Raw genomic sequence first — 20,837 nt, 5'->3', positions numbered from 1 at the left:
TGTGACTGAGGACTTCTAAAATGCTCTTTTCCTTATTGCAGTGAAACATGTGTTTGTATGTGACAGAGAGAATCAGTGCCAAATGCAGATTGGGTTTTTTTATGATAATAACAGCAAAGCTCAGTGCTGGTTCCTGGTTTCCATCCAGATCCCCGTGCTCTTGGATGTTTTGAGTTTGCTGCATCAGGAGACTTAGCATGGGTTTGGTTTTTGTGATGCCCGTGCTGCGGCTTCCGTGCCCAGACGTGGCTCTGCTCAGGGTTTTCCCATGCAAACAGAAGAGCTGTGCTGCTGGAGGATGGCCAGAGCCTGGAGATCTGCCTGTGATCTGCCTGGCCAGGCCACACCATCCATGTCATGCTTCTGTTTTTTCCCCGTCCCCAGCCAAGCCTGCATCAATCCAAGGCACAGCACTTGAGGCTCCCGCAGCGCCCGTGCTCACGGCTGGCTGGGACCCACAGTCCTTCCCCAGCAGGCTTGATTATTTTCAAACTTGCCATCCCTTCCTAGGGTGCATTTCTCACTAGCCAGCACTGATTTTTTTTATTTCTATTACTGAGCTGAGATAGAGGAAGGTTGGGCTGACACATATGCTCTAAATTATGCTGCTGTATCTCCGGTGCTGTCAGTCATGGTGTACCCAGGCCGAGGATCTTGCAGACACTCCAGCAGCAGGTACCTGAGGATCAAAGGTTTAGATCCGTTCTTGCTGTCACAAATGTTTTATATCTGGTTTCTCCTTGAGGGGAGTTGGGGGGAGGATGGGCTGGTACATCTGAGGAGTACACACACCCTGGAGCATCGTTGCTGTGACCTGAGTTTCATCTCCCTGTGCCTGTGTGTTGAGGACCAGCTCTGGGCTACAGAAACACCTTCCTCTGCAAAATGTGTGTGTTGAGATGAGGACATGGGTCACCAGTGCTTTTTGACAGGGGGGTGGTATCTGACAGGTGGGCACTGGCAGGTCCTGAGCTCCAGCTGAGCCCTGAGAGTTTGCCCCATAGGTCAGTACCCCACAGGCTCTGCTGCCCCTGCATCTTCCTGCATCATGTGTGTTAGGGCAGCTCTCACGTTTCCCAGTGATGCTTTTAAATCTATTGGGGAAGTCGAGCTTTGGCCAGGAATTTCTTCACTGCTGCCATGATAGCTGCTTGATATGGTTTGGACTGGGCTGGGCTGCAGCACATCACTGCAGAGTGGGCATATGGCAGGAAGGCTCTCTGCAAGGGCTCAGGGCATTTTGGTTAGTCACCAGCAAGGGTTTTCCTCTGCTCTTCCCACTCTGCTAGGGGTGAGAGGTGGGAAAAGGGAAAAACGCCCTTGTACTGGAGCTGCTCAGCACAGGCCACACTCCTGCCCAGTGGGAGCCTTGCGACTTAACTGTAGGAGCAGGAAAGCTGGGGCATGGCTGGAGGGAGTCCAGGGCTTTTCCACAGCCAGAAATCAAGTGCAGAAGTGGGGAGTTTGGTCTGACCGCATTTCTTGTCCTTGCTGAGCTCCTTCCTTGGAGCAGGTTGTGTCTTGGTACATCTCTGCTCCCCAAAGCAGCTGTCAGAGGGAGGGGGAAGGGTGAAGCTGGTGGCTTCTTAAAGGCAGCTAAAGCCATGCATGCAACTGTCCTGTGTGTTTGCAATTATTGTATTCTTGTTTAATACCTATTTTTATGATATGTGTGGTTTTTTTTATAACCTTTCCTTCCCTTGGAGGCACTTCACATTCATATGCTGCTGTTACCATCACTCCTGTTGCTGCCTGCCTTAGAAGGGTGGCTGCTCAGGGAAGGATACTAGCATTAGTTTCTAAAGCTGTGTAAAGATCCTCTTGGAAGCAATTACCAGATGGATTACCCCTGGCTTTGCTGCTGTGAAAAGGCCATGTTGGGTCGAGGATGCTGACTATATTAACAGCACGATCCCTTCCTTCTTGGGAGGAGTGGTTGGGATTAACCTCCTGATTTTTGAAGGGCTGGGTTCAAAGCAGGACATTCAGAGCAGGGATCTGCCTGGCTGCCTCCTTTATTCTTCCCTCCCTGTTCCCTTTTCCCTTTCCTTTCCCCTGATGTGCCCCATCCCAGGCTGTCCTCTGGCACGTGGGAACCACAGCTCCATGGGGAAGGGGAAGACCTTCCCTGACCTCTGAGATGCTCCAGCTCTGTGGTTTGGTAGGAGTTTTGGCTGTAATGCAGGAGGAGGAGCAAAGCTCAGCTGGAGACTGAGTACAGCTATGGGCTCCTAAGTACTAAATCATCTGCTGCTCCTGCTGAAGCCTGGGAAGGCTGGTTCGACCTTCATGGCTGGGAAGCAGCTCATGTCTGTCCTGAAAGGCACAGAAGGAAAACAAAAGACTGTCTGTCCATGCAGGAACTCCCTTTTGCCACTTCATTTACCCACCATCACTCTGGGCTCTTCTCAATGTATTTGACCTCTGGTGATCCTGGGAATGTGCTGAACCTGTCTGGTGTGGAGGCACACACGGCATGTTGCCTTAATTTCTTTCCCAATTAGTGCTGGGTAATTGGTGATGACCTTTGGGGAGCAGCTCTTGCACTCACCCACACACCGAGCGTGCAGCCAGCAAAGGATGGCACTGGGGAGGGGCTGCCTGTTGGGCACCAGGTAATGTGGCACCGTGGTCCCAAAGATGCTCTTTGGCATCTCCTGGCACCCTGGTGAGCCCAGAGAGGGTTGCTGAGGGGATCCCCTTTGGCAGGGGGAAAAGGCATTTTTGGGAATTAGCAGGTGGAGACCGATGGAGTGAGCCCAGGGGAGCTGTGGGCATTCCACTGGAGATGAGAGGGGCAGTGGGAGTACTGCTGGGGGACTGCTCCCATCAGTCACTGATGGGAATTGATGCTCAACTCCTTGTGGGGCTGCTGCCAGTCCAGATGTTTTCCACTTATTTTGGGCTTTTAAAACCTGAAATCTTAAGAAATTAAAATCTCAATGAAAACAGAGACTCTTAAAACGTATTTTGTCTGGTTTGCCATCCAGCATTACCATTTGTAAACCCATTAGAGCAGTTCACAGGACTGGCATTGCTCATCCTTTTCTTGTGGCTCTGGGAAAACCCAGAAGACCATTTTTGGATAGAAACTTGGGAAGGCTGATGCAGCCCAAGCACAAGCAGTTGAACTGAGAAGTCCTGCAGCATCCCAGGAGAGCTGTGGGCAGGCGGAGGAGGAAATGACCAAAAATCCTCTCCATCCTTCTGCTTGACTCTCAGTACAGACAGAGCTGGGCCTTCTCTTTTGTCCAGTCAGCAGCTTGGTTTGTGCTGACCTCCTAAATATTCAGCTCATTATACACTCTAACGTATAAATAAAACAGAAGCAGGCAGCAATATTCTCCAGGAGGATATAATCGGCTTCCTTTCCTTTTTAATTACACAGGATTTGTCTCCATGTGTCAGGCTATCCTATGGGCTAATTTATAATTTTAAAGAGTTAAGATCTTTGTTCTTTATGTAGTCAGACTCTTATGAACGCACCTGATTTTGGAGGTCCGAGATGAAAGAGCATCTTTCTAGGTGGAAATGCAAGGAATTTTGTTGTGGGTGTTGTTTCTAGAGGTCAGTGGCCTGAATCCTGCATTCCTTTCCATTGTCACAGAGTGATATGAGGTTCTTCACTCTGCTGGAGATGGTGAGGGTCACCCTGGGAATTCCTGGGGTCTCCCTGGGGTGTGTGATGCTGGCTGCCAGCATGCATTGCCTGTCCCTCTGTAAATGCAGGATGCTGGCCTGGTGCTACAGCCAGCGGGTAGGAGCATTGTCCACATATGGAGCTCTGGCTCTAGCTGCCTGTGGGAGATGTGGATATATTTTAACCTGGCACCACTGCCAGTGCAGCAGTTGCTTGCTGATAAGTGTGGTGTGAACTCTGAGCTGACTTGTTTTCTCCTAAGGGAAGCCCTTGAAACAAAATTTGGCTTTTCATCAAAGCAATGAATCTGTCATCTTTCCCTCTGTGCAGCTCGGAGTCCCCTGCTCCTGATTTGCGAATAAATTCCCCATTTTGGTGGCTGCCCTGGCCATCCATTTTAAAATTAAAGCTTTGGTGCCCTTACTGGAAAAAGCATCAGTAATTCTCCAGTGGCTTTTCATGCTGTTACATTTGGCTGGAGACTTCAATAGATTTAAGCCTCTGGAGGGTGTTTCAGACTATGTATATTGTTTACCACAGATACAGGCAAGAAGATAAACAAATTGCTGGTTCTATCTGTGACTGACTTAATGGTGGCCCAGATTCCTTAGCTGCTTGCACTGACTCAGTGGCCAACAACCTGAGCTGATGCCAGCTGAGTGAAGGGACGACAGGAGGAAGTTACTTCTCCAAGACCTTCAGGGGGATGTTTTCATGCAGGCTGAAGCTGCAGCTGTACTTTGTGAGGGTCAAGTCTTCTTCCAGTTCTTGAAGGTCACATCTTCTTCCACGGCCCCTTTCCAGCCTTTGTCACTCCTGTTGAGTGATGTTGCAGGTGCCTTGGTTGTGTAAATGTGTGTGCGTGCCACAGGAGAGATCCAGGCTCTGCCCACACAGGAGGTAGTGAGCAGCAAGGGCAGAAAAGGTGGGGACAGTGTGGTCTTGGCCTCAGGGCCAAGTGAGAAAGTGGGACACTGAAAGGTCCTCAAGGGCTTGTGCTCCCTGCTGAGCCAGCAGAAGAGGAGGAGATGCTCCATCCTTTGAAGATGGAGGAGAATGCCTGTGGATGTGCATGAGCAGGAAAGGGTCAGTGGCAATGAGAAGCTGCATGGTGAATGTTCAAAGCTTCTCCAGGGACTCCAGCTGGAGAGCAGGCTTTGCTGGAGAAGTGCTTTGCTTTAATTAGGTATCTGTATTAATATTTTATTTGATTTTTCTTTTGTTTTGTTCTTACTTCCTCCAAAGTGGGGTCAGAACAGACTCAGATCGGAAGCTTTTCCTTGAGAGACCAAAAAAAATCACCTCCAAGCAGGGGGAGGTGCTGGTCCTCTTTGGAGCAGGGTGGGATCCTGGATCTGCTGCGTGTCCCCAAGGGGTCACAGAGGAGCTGCCACCAAGGTGCTCATGCATGTTGTGCCCAGGTACCAGTACAGGAGGAAGAGGAGTTTCACAGCCCTCAAATAAATCAACTGGGGCTAAAATCTCCATGAGTCACAAAACTAATTAGGGCAGATAATGGTCAGGCCGGAGCTGCCTCCATTCCCAGTGTGTGGTTTGTGTCAGCACAAAGCAGGGCCACTGAGCCAGTGAAGCACTTAAGCAAGTACTTAACTTCAAGCATTTAAACAGGGGTTTGTGTCGGTTCCTACAAACGCCTGGAGTCACTTAAGTTTGTAGTTAAGTGCTTGATTGACTTAAGGATTGTGCAGTTTGGGGAAGGAGGGTAAGAGGAAAGAGGTGACTTCCAGGGTTGGTGTGGATTTGATGCTGAACAGTGCCTGATGCACTGGAAGATGTGATGCAAGATGAGTACAAAGCCTTTTTTCCAAAGACCCAGATCCTGCTTTTGGCACCAGCATATCCTTTTTGGATGGGACAGAGACTGGCTGTGGTGCTGCCTGTCTGCCCCTTGTATCCTGGGGCTGAGGCCATCGGGATGCACAGCACTGCTTGCTCAGGCAGTGGGCTCTGGGGTTGAGAAAACTACACCAAAACTTGACTGAAGGATCTTGTACCTCAGTGCTCCATCTGGGTTATTCAAGGATGAGGACAAAGGCAGTCTGACACTGTCCCACTTCTTTTCCCTCTGATGCTGCTGACCCTCTTAAATGCACGTGCTGGCACCAGGGGACGAGGAGGGATGAGCCCTATCCTGTTTGAAGTATTATAATCCTTTCAGATGGCATTAGTGCCTGGGCCAGCAGCAGCTCTATAATTGAACCTCCTGTTTGCAGGAGCCCTGCGCTTCAGTGAGACTTCTAAATCTCATTTGTATAATGCCTGGTTGCAGTTCCTGCTGAAAAAGATTGCCCTCTGCCTCCAGTGCCCCCTGAGCCTGCTGAGCACAAGGATGTCCTCGCTGGCAGAGGAGTGACAGAGCGTGACTGGGCAGCCGCACTGTGCTGCATGGCATCTGAGTTTCCAGAGCTTTCACGTGTTTATTGGACCTTGTGATAGGCTGATGCAATTTTTAATTTCCCCACCTCCTGTTTTTTAATGCCTGAGTCCCAGGGAATGGGCTCAGTGGCAAGTGCTCAGTCAGGTATTTTGTAGGGATTTTCCAGGGAAAGCTGGGTTTGAGGGGAATCGACGAAGAAGCACGTTTGGCCACTGCCAGACTCCTTTGGGGTTATCTTTGCACCTGCACAAGTAGAGCCCTTTTTGTGGCCAAATGGTTTCCCTGGAAAACCCTGTCAGCTCTGCCAGCCCCCTCGGCTGCCTTGGGTTTGCTGCCTCCTGAAAGCGTGTGTGGCATTCATATTCTCTGAAAAATGTCCTTTGCCCAGGGTTTTTCTCCTGGGAAGCTGAAAGGCAGCAAAAGGCCTCAGCGAAAAGAAAAACAATTCATATCTCACGTGCTTCTCCTGTGTTGTGCTCATGTGGAATGTGTTTGGAGATTGTTTACCCACAGGTGATTGTTCCATTGGATTCTGGTGTGAGTTGTTTTCACTCTTTGGCCAATTGGAGCCAAGCTGTGTTGGGACTCTAGAGAGAGTCACAAGTTTTCATTATTATCTTTTTAGCCTTCTGTATCTTTTCTGTATTCTTTAGTGTAGTATAGTATTCTTTAATATAATATAGTATAAGAAGATACATAAATTAGCCTTCTGATAAGATGGAGTCAGATGCATCATTCTCTGCCCTCGTTGGTGGCCCTGCATTTACAATAAGTATGCTCGTGGCACTGGTCCTATTCACTGTGGTCTGAAGGCAGAACTTAGCAGCTCCAAAGGGAAAACAGCTTTTATTTTAGCAAAGGCTTAAGTTCTCTATGTTAAAACAGTGCCACAAAAGAAGAAAGTGAATCAGAGCCTCCCTTAGGCTCGCACTGCCCACTCCTTGTCTTGCTGGGCAGCTGGAGGCTGGCCCTGTGGACCAGTGTGACCTGCCTGTCCCCAGTCCTTGCTGGCTCCTCTTGGGAGGCTTTTCACCACCTGACATGCCCTTTCAGTGCTGGGCTGCCTCTGGGTGGCCAAAGTGCTGCCACAGCTACCCTTTCCCTGCCCGGTGTCCAGCCTGGCCTGGCCTCCCATGCCCTGCCGGGGGATGCCGCGGGCCCGCAGCAGCAGCAGCCGCCGGCTGGGCTGCTTGTTCCTCCTTCCCGCTCCAGCAATCCCTGCTGTACTGTAATCACACAATTATTATGCCGTTAAAATGTCATATTCGCAGAAATCCACGTAAACAAGGCATTAGCAGTTGCCAGGAAATTGTAGTTTTACTGCTAATGACCCATTTTCCCCCTGCAGCACCACTTGTTTTTTTCTTAAATATTATTTTTTCCCTTCTTTGTTTCTTTGGGTTTTTTTTTTTTTTTGTTTTGTTTCTGAGCTGTGATTTAAGAGGCAGATGACGAATTACATCTTTGCACTGAGAGGCTTTTAATCTTTAATGTACAGTTACAGTGAAAAGCTGCCTCTGTGCCTGCTCTGGGCTGTGTGCCCTTAGCCAACGAGGGTGATGGGTGGTTTTGGAGGAGATGCCTTTAGTGGGTCATTTTTTGGGGGATGCTTTACTGAAATGGCAGAGAAAGTGCTTGGTGACCCCTGCTCTTGGCTGGGTGCTGGTGTGAGATGGAAGCTTCAAGAAGTTTTGTCAGCATCTTTTTGTGGGTGTCCCTCTCCTTGACCACCCCTGGGGCACTCCCCACTGTGGTGTTGGAAGAGACAACACTTGTTTACCGAGAGCAGACAGCTCCTCCTTGGATATATTTTCCTTCTCTTTCCTTCTGCTCATTGAGTCTCTCAAACTCTTTTAAGCGTTGACTGTGTTTCCTATAATTAATACCAGTCATTAAACTGCAGTGTTGAAAGAGAAATTACCTAATTCCAAGAAAAAAAAAAATGAAAATTTATTACTAGTACGTGAGAGAAAATTAATAGGAAGCTTGGAGAGATGAGCCCTGTAGAAGATAAATAGAAAGGCAAGTGGAGTATTGACTTGATCCTTTTCTAGTGCAGGGTAATTTGGCCTGTAAAGTGAGTTAGATCATAATAAATTAAATTTAGATTTCTGCACATCAGTTAAATAACTCCCAAGACAGAATTCTGGTGTGAGGAAGAGGTGATAATACATTGTGGAAATATTATAATGAAGACCTTATCTGGTAACCTGTAACCAATGTGCTGTCCCTAGGTAAGCAAAGGGGATTTCTCCTGGTGCTTTAACTCTCCTTCCCTGTCTCAGATCAGGCGCAGGGGAGAAACAGGTGAGTCCCTGTGTGCAGGTTGGTGAGGTCTCCTGCCTCCTGCTGCTTGCACAGCTGGGAGCTTTTCATGTTTTCCTCTCCTGCTTTGAGCAGCTGTGTTTTGCAGAGGTCAGTGTGCACCTGTGTCTGAGCTGAGCATTCTGCTCTAATTTCAGTTACCCTTTTAGGGAGGCTTGGAATGGAAAGAATACCCAGAAATTTGGGCGGGTGATGCAGATCAAAAGCAAACTACCAACCCCTGGTATCTACCTCTGGCTGAGAAAGTGAACCCAATCCCTGGCCTTGTTTTGTGGCCAGATAGGGATTAAAATAACTGTTAAATCTCTGGCATCTAGTTACTGTAGATCTCAGGTGTGCATTTAATTACCCAATATTTATTATCCATCCCACTGATAGCTTTCCTCAACCCAAAAAGGAGAACCTAGGTGAATCAAGGTGGGCTGGTGTCTTTCAGGTGGAGATTGCACAGGAGTATTAATTAGTCACTGCAGAGTGAACCAGGAATGCAAGCCTGGAATGCAAGGTATATCCAGAGCAGGATGAGAGGTAAATACTGTGGGGTAAGGCACGGGTATTTGTCCATATATCCATTTCCTGCTGGGACCCCAGCCCTGGAAACAGCGCATTAGTGGAGTTAGATGGATACTGGGAAAATGCCATCCCAGACCGTGGAGGACCCTGCCATGTGCCAAACCCTGCTTCTGCTGCCTGACCAGAGCATTGCTGTGCTTGTAGCAGGTGCAGAATCTCCAGTTTTCTTGAGGGACTCCACCAGCCCTCCCACCTGAGCGATCAGATCCTTGCCCAGCTGCACCCTTCTAGCTGATCCAGGGCTATTGGGTGTAACTGATGTCACAAAAACCAAAACAACATACCCACACACGCCTTACAGCCTTAAGTGCTGTGTGGCCACTTTTGAAAGCCATTTCTCTTCTTATCAAGTTTGATAAAACCAACTTTTATTTTTCTTCACAGCATTAAAATTTAGGGACTGCAGCTCTGGTGGTTGTTTCAGCAGCGCCAGGCCTCCTGGGGTCATCGTGAAATCTTATAAACATCAGGCTGTCGCTGGCTGTGCGATGCAATCGCCTCACTTTTCCCTGATCTTTTACTGCCGTGCTAAATCATGTTTTGCAAGATGCCTGAGAAAAAAACCCAACATAAACAGCATTTATCACCCTGTGCACGTCAGCCCTCCCGAAAGTCCGCGGCTGGGTTATGTGCGTCCTCCTCGTAAAACTCCTGCAGGGACCTTACTGGTTTCATAACTTTCTCCCAGCCTTGAATAACTTGATTCCAGTCCTGAATAACTTCCTCTCAGCATGGCTGGTGATTCAGGGGTTTCTTCTGATCTCCTCGCACTGTGGAAGGTGCTGGAGGAGGTCCTGAGAAGGCCATGAGGTCACACCAGGGGAGGATGAATACAACCCTGTATCTGGAAACCTCTGCATCCCTGGAATTTGTTGGCTCTTTGGGAGTGCTCATGTCGCCGTAACCCGGGGTGATGTGAGGCATCCTCTGGCTGGAGATGCCTGGCTTGCTCCTGTGGTGGTTCACTTGCAGGAGCCAGTGCTCCCTCCTCCCCTTCCTGTGACTACAAAAAATGCGCTGCCAGATGCGAGTAAAATCAATTATGGGATAAAAATCGCCCTTTTCAAAAGCTTCATTTTGTGCTATTAGCAGGCAAAATCGGCTTTGAGATGGTGTGAAGTGAGGAGGGGGAAAAAAAGAAAAAGAAAAGCAGAAGAAAAGATCAATTATTGGATAAGATCACAGTTTTCTTTAGGGCTGAGATGTGTGTAAATGTTTGCATCTCTCAGTGTTACAGGTAGGCTGAGATCAAAGAGGTTGTGCTGCTGTAGCGATGAGATCGTATCGCCGCTGTTTTGTGCTGGCTGCCTCAGACGCTGCCAAAGGATGCTTAAACCCCCATCAGCTTCTGCTGCTCAGGGATGCTTCAACCCCAACAGCACTGAGCCACCAAGAAATACTTAAACCCCCCAAGATTGTTAAAGCTGCTGGGTAACCCTGAAATGCGCTTTTCCATCCCTCTGGAGTGGGGGGGACGTGCTTCCCTGCTCTTCTCCCTGCAGCAGGGCTGAAGTCCTCAGTGGGAGACATGTGGTGGCAAAGATGGACTGAAATTGGGCTGGGAGCATGATGGCCCCTTCTTCCAGGGTCCTGTTGCTGGAGCTGGGGCTAGGATGTGCCTGTGGAAATGTGGGATTACTCCTTTCCTACCTGAAAGGTTATGGGGGCCATGGGTCATGTGATGTAAAATACCTTTGTTCTTTGCCTGGAGAGAAGCTCAAACCCTTACAAAATGTTTGTGCTGCATGAGAGGGGCATCCACCAGAGACCTGAATTTGGGTTCCAGTTAGTCACTTTAATTCAAATTGGCAGGCTCTCTTTGACATATTGTTTCAGGACTTAAGGATAAAAAATAAACCCTGAAGACCTCATGGGACTCTATAGGAGTGTGCCTCTTGTTGATGGAGTAACAAAACTATCTCCTTTGTCCCCTCAAAAAAGGAAAGAAGCCCAGAAGTTTCTCTTCTCGATTTGGTGAAAAAGCCACCTCATAGGCCTGGGGGACTTCACCTCAAACTTAAGGATGGCTAATTGGACAGAAGCCAAAAAGTCCCACCTGGGCAATTTACTAGAAAAAGAAGTGAACAAAGAAACTAAGCACTTTTTAAGGTGTTTTACCAGGAGCAAGAACCTCTAGCACCTGGCTCGGTTTTTCTCTGTCTCTGATTTTGCCTTTTATTAAACCTTTTTGTTTCGAACACTTTACCTCCAAAGGTAGCTGAGCTATCTTGGGTGTGTTACAGACCTCCGAGAGCTTACAAGTCCTGGCTCGGAGAGGCTGCTGTGACAGGACTCCTCTTGAGCTGCTCTTGCGGCGCTTGCCGGAGTTGCGGGGATGACAGAGCTCCGGCGGGGCTCGGGAGGGGCTCTGGAGCGGGGTCAGGTGTGCTCCGGTCTCTGCTGTGTCTAACGGGGCTGACTTTGTGCGCGCAGGAATCGGAGGCGGACTGGGACGACCTCTGGGATCAGTTTGAAGAGCGGAGGTACCTGAGCGCCCGGAGGTGGAAGGGCGGCGAGGACCCGTACCGGCTGCATGCCTTTAACCAGCGGGAGAGCGAGAGGATCCCCAGTGACCGTGCTGTCCGCGACACCCGCCACCACAGGTTCTGCCTCCTCCTGCCTCCTCCTCTTCCTCACCAAGCTTCACGGCACGGGGGCCTAGTCCCCTTTCCCTTTTCAGGGATGTGGTTACGGGCTGCCACTGGGTGCTCTTGGGATTGGGTCTGCCTGGGTTGTATTTCTGGGATTGAATCTTTCCCTTTGCTTGATTTCTTGGCATGTCTGGAAGTCTTAAACCTGTTAATTGAAACTGTATAAGTTATTCAGGACTCTAGGGAAAGAAAAGAAAGGCCTTTATTTTCCCTTCCGAAAATTAGCGGGTTTGCAAGAGCAAGTCTCACTGTTGGGCAAAGTCTTCACGGGTGCTGGGAACTCTTGCTCTGCAGATGCAGTGAGGTGATGCAAGGGGGATAAAATAACTGTTGAGCGTTGAAATTGCTCTGCAGAGACAAGAGTGGGGAATAAGAGGTAATTGCTGAGTGAGGAGAGAAGGGTAAGAACTTGTTGGTTACTAGCTGCTCCAGCACCCCTGAGGTCAGAAATATCCTTTGGTGCCCAGAGGAGCTCTTAGGAAAGCAGGGAGGATTGCAGCAACAGTTGCCTTGTAGATGGAGCTGCACTCCCCTGTCAGTGTGAGAAGGGTGGGGTGGGAGTTTTGGTGCACCCTTGCTTGCTGAGGTCTCAGCTGTAGTCTCTCTCTGGTTGTCTTTCCAAACTCACTGGGGAGGAGCTGCCCTTCCTGCTGAAGGTCAGTGGGGTTAGTTGTTTGCTTGCTGGATGGGGTGATGCGAGGATGTCCTGGTGGTGAAGGGAGAGCTCCCAAGGTCCCCTCAATGCAGTTTTCCTCCTTGTCACCTGAGGACACAGCGTATGGCCCCTGCTGTCAGTCACCAGTCCACAGCCAGTGCAAGCTCTTTCCATGGAGCTGTGCCCGGCATTATGTCCCAACTTGCTAGCAGCAGCTGTCTCTCCTGCCTTGTCCTGGGAGCCCTTTTGGGGACATCCTGCTCTGGTGGGAGCTCTGTGCTGGACCCAGCCATAGCGCCCTACTGCCTGTGCTGCACCTTGCTCCCAGATCAGAGTGACTCCAGGTCTGAACTTCTTTTATTCCAGTTCAAATGCAGCACTTAGGCTGAAATGCTGAAACAGCACCAGCTCCCCAGCCCTGTAGCAAGCCATGTGCTTATTTATTTATTTAGCTTCTTTTTGTTGTAAGGACCAGATGCTCCTTTCTCCGGAGAGGAGCTGTCAGCCCTGACGGACGCCTGTTATAGCTGAGCAGAGAGTGAGTGTGCTATTCCTGGAGAGAATTAATGCCAGGGATATTAACCATCTGCCCTATTAAAAGGGAGATTGCCTCGGTTGCCCCTTGCCTACCCTCACTGTGCAGTGGCAGCCACCTTGTTCCTGGGCGGGCAGATGTGGCACTGAGTGCTCCTGTGAAAGAAAAGTTCTCATTAAGGAGGAAGACAGGGCACAGCACGTGGGAGGGGCTGGGGCTAATTTAATTTGTTTCCAATTTCCTTAACCCGGTAATTGGATTCTGATTTATTGAGTATGCCTGAGGAATGCTGCGGATGATGCACCATTAGCCAAGCATTAGAGTAGCCACGGAGGAAATGGAGCTGCCGGCAGGTCTGGGGGAGGCAGGCGCTGATGGAGAGGATGGAGGAGGGAGAAGGATCTAGGATTGGTGGCTGGGGGAGAGAGGAAAGTGCAGAGCTGAGGCCTCTCTGGAAAAATAATCCTTACTTACAGCACAGGTGTCCTGGGAGCTGCTGCAGGTGATGGTCAGGCCCTGCCGTGCAGCCTGGAAGCTGGTCTTGAACTGTGCAGCAGAAATGTGTGGGAGAGCATGGATAAGCATGGAGCAGGGAGAAGTTGCTGGTGGCTGTGCAAGAACATGTAAAGGGAATCCACCATGGGGTTGACTAAATGCCCTCCTCTGAAGGGGAGAGCAGGGTTGTGTGGACCAGGCTGTTGTGGGAGAAGGGACACCTGCAGTGCTCCTGCTGCATGTCCTTCTGGAGGCTGTGTTTAGAGGCTTGGTTTCAATAGAAAACTTGGATTAAGCTGCCCAAAGTGAACCCAGAGACTCGGGCCTCAATTCTCCTCCAGCTGACTTCAGGGCAATTCAGGACCCCACACTAAGGGGTACCACTGTGCCAAGAGGCTCCTGCCCAGCCTGTGTGAGGGTTTTGGAGGCTTTGGAGAGGGTCTCATCCATCATTTCAGCTCCTTGCCATTGATAAGCAACTTCTCCTTCAGCCTCTTGGTGAAATGTTGAGCTCTGCTTTGTGACAAGGTTTCCAGTGTGTTGGCTCTCCATCCTTCTGCCTCTGTGTGACATATGGCAGCACTGAGATGGAATTTCAGACCATGGTAATGCCCAGAGACCCACACATTGGATCCTAATCCTAGGGGCTGGGATGTGGGAATGCTGCTCCTTATAGCTTCTCTGTGGGGTGTTTTTCATTAGGATGGTTGCAGAAAGTTTCCTGGTGTTTTCTCTGCTAATCCGGCCAAGCATCTGGACTTGCCAGTGATAGCTGAATATACAAAATCTGGCAAGGGCTGAGCAGCAAGCTCCTTGCCAGGAGGTCATGGAGAGGGCAAATACTTTCAATGGGATGGGATGTGGCACTGACAGCCAGTTGCTTAGCAATGTTTGCTGGATTGATTTTGTTTTTAAATTGCAGCCACTGGAATAGTTTCAGATGGAGAGGAATTGCAGTGTTCCAAGAAATCAGAGCAGGAGAAACTGTGGTGGCTCTCTTTGTCTGCCTCTGGCTAGTGGAGGGCTATGAGCTTCAGCTTGGTTTGTGGGTGATTTCAGCCAGGGAGCTGTCATGCTTTCTATGGACTATTTTGTGTCACTTGGCCTGGGAGATCTCACAGTTGGAGCCTTGCTCCTGGGGACCTTCTTGTGTTTCGCTGCCATTAACTTCATTCCTGGTTGCACATTGACTAAGCACTTGGCCACATAAAGGCTACATTTCTCCAAGGACAAGACAAGACCTTGGGTGGTCCTGTAGTGTTGCATCCCATCTTCCCCAAGAGTCAAGGTTAAAACATCCCTGTGACTGCATCAGCAGACTGGACCTGGAGCTTGGTGCTTATCCAGACTGTGCACAGCCAGCTCATTTCTCTGGAGTGGGTGGCTAGTCTCCCTCCACCACGGTAGCCACATGCACTGGGGATTACCTCATCCCCACCTCCCACAACTCCCACCGGCAAACTGCGGGAGCGAAGCGGCAGTGAATGAGTCAGTGCCGGGCGGAGAGGAGCTGAGCTTTCCAGTATTGCTCAGCGGCTCGGAAAGCCGACAGCGAGGACGTGTCGCCCCCAGCCAGAAGATTTCGTCGTGATGGCTCCTGGGCTTTTTCCATCTGTGGCAGACAGCTCCTGGGGAGGCTGGTATTCACCACGCCAGTGCTCCATATGCTGCTTGGGCTGACCTCCGCCTCGCCGCGCTCCCCTGGGTTTGATGGATGCACAGATGCTGTTGTGGCTGCCAGGCTCGGCTGGGACCCGGCACTGGCCTGGGCGGGGGTTTGTGCTGGCTGAGGGTGGAAATCGGGGATAAGGAGAGGGGATGAGAGGCTGGAGGAGAGGTGAGAGCCTCCAGCAGACTTCTCCAGCTGTTGCAAATCACATCAGCCAGCTTCAGGCATCTCCCAGTGTCTGTTTTCCTCTGTTTGTTTTGCTTTTTACTTCAGCAGTGCTGGTACATGTTTAGTAGTGCTGTCTCAAGAGCTGATAAAGCAAGAAGGCCAAGGATGCAGCCCTCTCAAATTCTAGCATAAGACTGCATTTTTGAAATTCCCTCCTTCCCTGAGTCTCAAGTGCTTTACAAGAGGTCCTACCTACCCAACTGAAGTTTAATTTTACAGCTGCTTAGGGGTGTGTTTGTGTATGTCTGAGATAGACAAAACAGCTGCTAAGATCAAGTTGTAATTGAAACACAAGGGATGCTGCAGGCATGAAGATCAGGTGTTGCATTGTCTGCTGAAGGTGAGAATATCCTGGCAGCCCAGAAGCCAGGTCCTGCCAGCTTGTGCCCCCTAGAAAACTAAACAGCTCTGCTAAACAGCTCTATAGTGTTATAGTCCTATTCTCTTTGAGGACAACAGCACACACTCTTAAGATTTCCTCCAGATTTCTTCTCTGAAATCCCTGTGCTAAGCTAGCTGGAGAGTGTCCCTTGGGTAGGAAGGCAGCTTAGGACTGTTTGCTCTGCTCATATGGTCTGTTTTTGGAGGGATGGGAAGATGCAGGTGATGCCTGTGAGGTTTCCCTAAGACAGAGAGCTGCTGTCTTGTATTCTCAAGGTCCAGAAATTCAGCCCTCAAGCAGGAGCATTACACACTGCAGTGCTGTTTTGACCCATTAATTTCAGCTTGCATCCCAAGGGTGCAGAGCTTGCACATTTCACGTCGCGGTGGAGCAGCTGTGGTTGGGGTAGGCAAAAATACCTGGCTGTGCTGAGTGTGGGGGTGACTGGGAAGAACAGGTGGTCCTGAGGGTCACCTCTGCTGGGTGTTGTACCTGTGGACACAGGTACCTGGGACTGAGCGTGGCTCTCTGCCCTCCCCTCTGTCCCTCCTGGGCACGGCTGACACATGGGAGCGCATGTTGGCATCCCTGTGCAGATGGCAAGAGGGCAGCTGTGGCACGTGCAGGCTTTGGAGTGGCTCTGTTTCTGGGTGAGTTGATGATTGCCACCCAGGAGTGGCTCTGTTTCTGGGTGAGTTGATGTTTGCCACCCAGGAGTGGCTCTGTTTTTGGGTGAGTTGATGGTTGCCACCCAGGAGTGGTGAGCACTGAGAATATGGTGATGTCTTCTTGGGAATGAGGAGTCGAAGGGGAGAAAAGCTGGCAGCATTGCCTTTGGTTTGGTATGCTTATGATGCCCTTGGAGTTCTCACATTGCCTTGTCTTCTTCCAGCTTCCTTTCCCACCAAAAACCACTTTGAGGTTGTTCTTGAGGTGGGCACTGGGTCTCAGCAGCCAGAAATGTGGTTTTTGCCCCACACAGGAATTTAAGCATCTTACCTTTCTTGCCTGGTTTCTTGAGAGTACCCAAAGGAGGAACTTAATATCTGGTGACCAACACTTATGGAAGAGCCCAGGCAGGACAGAGTGGTGGCTCTGCTCTGCTGGCCTCAGTGATACCTGAATGTCAGACCTGTAGAAGCAGGTCCCTAGCAGGTGACCAAACCCACTTTGAATTTGAGGGAGGGTTTGTAGGGACCTAGATGGACCTTGCACAGTTGAGAGCAAAACCAAACCTATAGATTTTAGAGGTCTCCTGTTATCTTTCACTTTGCTGACTCGATACATTTCTTACTTTGGCCTGTGGACTGTAGCTGGGCTAATCCACTTTCCTGTGTAATGCAGACTAAGTCCTGAGGGATTATTATTTTTAAAATGTGCTTATTCAAGCAGTGTCTCGTGAGTTGCTGGCTCAGGGGGTGCTGTGTGGTAGAGCAGGGCAAGAGGTGGTGTGGGCAGGGGTGCATGTGCTTGTGGTCTCCCTGTGCCTGATGCTGCTGGGTCCATCTGCTTGGGGCAGGTCTGAGCTTGGGGTGGCTGGATGTGAGAGGGTCCAGGTTTCTTCTTGCCTTTGGGGCTCTTTATTAGCTGCTGGGTGGCTGTCAGCAATGTCCTGAGGAGTTTTTCTGTCGCTTGATTTATTATTCCAGCTGTTACTCTGTTTTCCGGGCAGAGCAAGGATATTTGTCATTTCATTGCAAAACAAGATTTATCACATTTCAGCAAAATCCTGTATGTGTGAGGGCTGTCCAGATCTTCTGCCTGCAAAGCATTTTGGGGCTGAAACAGCTGGGTAAGAGAGGATCTGGGATACCCATGCCTTTGGTCTTGGTCTCCTTATTTCTAGTGACAGCAAGAGCAGAGCACGACCCTGCAGGTGAGCAGGTACACAAATCAGTGGTAGAAAACACATTTTACACAAAAGCATTTCCATTAGGAAACTACATCATTGCTTTTTTTCCTTGGACACCAGACCCCAAGAGGTTAGCTCTCAGCACTGTGTTTTTCCATCATCTCCCTAGGCTGAGATCTCTCAGGATGAATATATGATAACAATCCTTTAAGTAGAGTAGGGGCTGGCTTTTCCCTTTGGGATAAACTAGAACTGCCTGCATTGGTCAAGGTCTTGGTTCTGGCCTTGATAGATGGCTTTTGTGGCCTAAATTTGAGACTTTCATGCTTATGTGGAGTGCTCACCTCACGTAGTGGCATTTGCACTTGGTCTGCTGGGTGAATTTGGACTTGAAACTGCAAGGGTGTTTGAAGTACCACAGTGTGATCAAAACACAGAGAGATTGTTTTCAGGTAGCGCAGAGAACAAGGAGTATTGAGGTTGGCACTTCTTGGCAGCTAAGCAAGGAAAGCTAGACAGCTATTAATCAGAAACTGGCATTTCATAAAATCATAGAATAATTTGGGCTGGAAGAGACCACAGGAGGTCTCTGATCCAGCCTCCTGCTCCAAGCTGGGTCAGCTCTGTAATCAGCCCAGGTTTGTCTCAATGCAAAAAGCCATGAGCCCACTGGGACTCCTGCCTCTCAGGCTTGCCCCAGCATTTTATAAAAGCTGATGTAATTTGAAAAACCTTGTTGCAGCACATGGAATTTGTAGTTCTTTTCCCCCAGCTACCTGTGTTTGTGAAACAACTTTGAAGTTGCTTGAGGTGCTGTCATCTCCTCTTTTGGTGTTCATCGCTTTCAGGTGATTCACTTAACTACCACACTCGTGTCTTCTCTGGCTTAACATTGCAAGCCTTTGCCAACTGTGGGGTTGAGACAGGCTTGAGAAAACTTGGTCAAAGACAAAAATCCCATGGAGTCTCCACTCCATTATGTCGCTTGAAAGTGGACAAAAATATTCACCGGACCGTTTTAGCCCTGCAAAAATCCAGTATTTTGTGTTTTCCTGCTTCTGCTGGAGTTGGTGTCTGGTACAGGTGTGGGAATACCTGCACTGAGGTGCCTCTTTCTGATAGTTGCACCTTCTTTTCCTGGAGAGCCCATGCAGAAGTGTGATGGGTCTTTCCGGGGACTGCAGACTGAGCTGGACATGCACAATCCTGGGAAATAGCTGGGGACTGTCCAAGTCCCCATACTGGGAGTACCTGTGGCCACCCCAGTGTCTGTGACATTTGCTGCCCACGTTTTTTCTGGTGGAGGTGGAGGGCTCAGCTGGCCTGAGGGTTCTGAGGCAGGGACTGGTGGTTTCAGGGGACAAAAACAGATGAATGCAGGGATCTTTTTTCAAATATCTTTCTACATGATGTCCTCTTTTGAAGCCTTCTGGGTTTGGGGTTTTTTTTGAATGTGGTAGGAGAAGAAAGAGTAGGGTCTGCAGGAAATGGGATTATTGTGGGTTTGAGCACTGAGAGAAGTTGCATTCCCTGGGAGTGGCTGCCCATGTCTGAGCTGGGATCTCTCCTTGTCCAGCACTCCTGGCTAAACCATCATCCCAACATTCTCTTGTCCTGAAGAGCCCGCTCTTCCCTCCTTGGATGGGAAGAGCCCACATTGCCCACATTGGATCTTCCTGTGCCTTTCCAGGGAGTTGGTGTGCTTCCTGGGCGTCATGGACACCCAGACCACCCTGTGGGACTTGCACAAGCTTCCGTGGAAAGGAGAGAGACTTTCAGGCATGAGATCCCAATCCAAACCCAGATGCTTGAGGCAGCCTTTGGTGCTGCTCTGTGCCCTCCAAGCCCTGCCTAATCCCTCCCTGGAGCTAGAGATGCTGGGTTGGCTCACTCAGAATTGCCTCCTTGGCAGGGACACAGGGTCATTGTCACCACCAGTCTAACTGCATCCCAGGAAAACGAGCTCCTGCCACCCTCTTGCTTTCAGAGGTGCTATGTCTTCCTCACCCTGGCACTATGGTGGCTCCACTCAGGTTTTTGGAGCATGGCTCAACTGGTCCCAGGTTGCAAATCGTGCCCTGGAGTCATGGGCTCTGGATGTTGGCTGTCACCCAGGCGCAGGAGCTGAGGTGAAGTGAGATGCTGCAGTTTTGTATCTTGAGGGGCTGCCTAGAGAAAAGGCAGGCTGAGGAGCTTTCATTAAAAATGGTTCTGGGAAGGAATGCTGGGGCTGGGGGTGGCTGGTGTTTCTCCAGGAGCAGAGCTGGTTGTGTTTTGTGTCTGCTGTAGGGAGGTGGCAGATGTGACAGCACTTATTCTACAGTGGTAGATTTTCAGTGCTATTCATCCCCCCTTTTTTTTCCTTGTATGAGAAGGATGAGGGTAACTTGAGAAGCAGCTGAGGAGTGAGCCAGGCTCTCTGAGGAGCTGATGGAAGTGTATAGGCAGGTGTTTGGGATGCAGGAGGATGTGCCAGTTAAGTGGTTGTGTTACTCATTTTTTTTTCTGGAGGGCAAAGCTACTTCCATCTGAATGGGCTGTGCAAGGAGTGTGAGTTATGGCACTTGTCTGCACAGCGAGCAGAAGCTGTTCCTGAGCTGTATTCTTGGCTAAAAGATGTCTGCAGGCCAAAGAGGATTGGCAGGGTGGGTGCTGGGGGAGTCTGTAGGGAGCTCAGTGTCTTGGCATCTGGCTGCAGGCAGTGGGGATGACTGGACTGTTCCAGCAAATATCCTGGTATAATACTACATTTCTTACTGCTGAGTTTTGTTTATCCAAGTTGTCCTTCCTCCAGCCCCTGAGTGCCTTGCTGGGTGGGAAAAGCATCTGCACGGGACAGTCATCCTCCCAAAGAGAATCTGAGGGGCTCACAGGGGAGCATGCACAGCTTCCATCCCAGCTGTTCCTTCCCTGAAGAATACCTTTATTTTGTGTTCCTTGCCAAAAACTGCGGTTTCAGAGAGGGGAAAAAAGCTGAGAAGTTCCCCCTCCCCTCCCTCCCCCCTCCCACAAAGTGATGTATTTCTTTCCCCTAAGTCATTTTGGCTTTGTTTCCCTATGAGACAGTTTTGATTTCATTTTGGAAATTCCCCACTCACCCGTCCACTGCATTTTGCCAAGAAAAATGCACGCACAAACCAGTTCTGGGTCGATTTGAAATGACCCTTCCCTCGTCCTTTTTCAGTCCTTCCATTTTCCCTGCTTGCATCCCAGCCCTGTGGAGAGATGTTGTGCATTGTACTGAGGACTTCTGTGCAGGCACTGGGGGAGCCTCCCTCTGTGCAGTCCCTATGGGAATTACTTCAGCTGCTGGTTCCCCCATGAGAACCAGTTTGGTTTTGGGATGGAAGGATTAGGAGAGCCCATGGGATTTCCCTTTTGTTGTGCAGACTCGGGTGCTGGAGCAATAAGGGAAGAGGGTGCCTGGGGAGAAG

General features: G+C 49.8%; 1 protein-coding gene across 1 annotated transcript in view; it reads left to right on the top strand.

Moving 5' to 3' along the window:
- Positions 1-20,837, top strand: part of GALNT14 (polypeptide N-acetylgalactosaminyltransferase 14) — a gene marked incomplete at its 5' end in the record, with an annotated part of 92,616 nt that overhangs the window by 22,225 nt on the left and 49,554 nt on the right. The window contains one exon of the mRNA XM_084202532.1: positions 11,370-11,539. Coding sequence (XP_084058658.1) covers positions 11,370-11,539 — 170 coding nt within the window. The remainder of the gene's footprint in view (positions 1-11,369; positions 11,540-20,837) is intronic.

This window comes from Fringilla coelebs, assembly GCF_963513975.1.
Source record: "Fringilla coelebs genome assembly, chromosome: 3".
NCBI classification, from domain to species: domain Eukaryota; kingdom Metazoa; phylum Chordata; class Aves; order Passeriformes; family Fringillidae; genus Fringilla; species Fringilla coelebs.
This window is presented reverse-complemented; position numbering and strand designations above follow the sequence as displayed.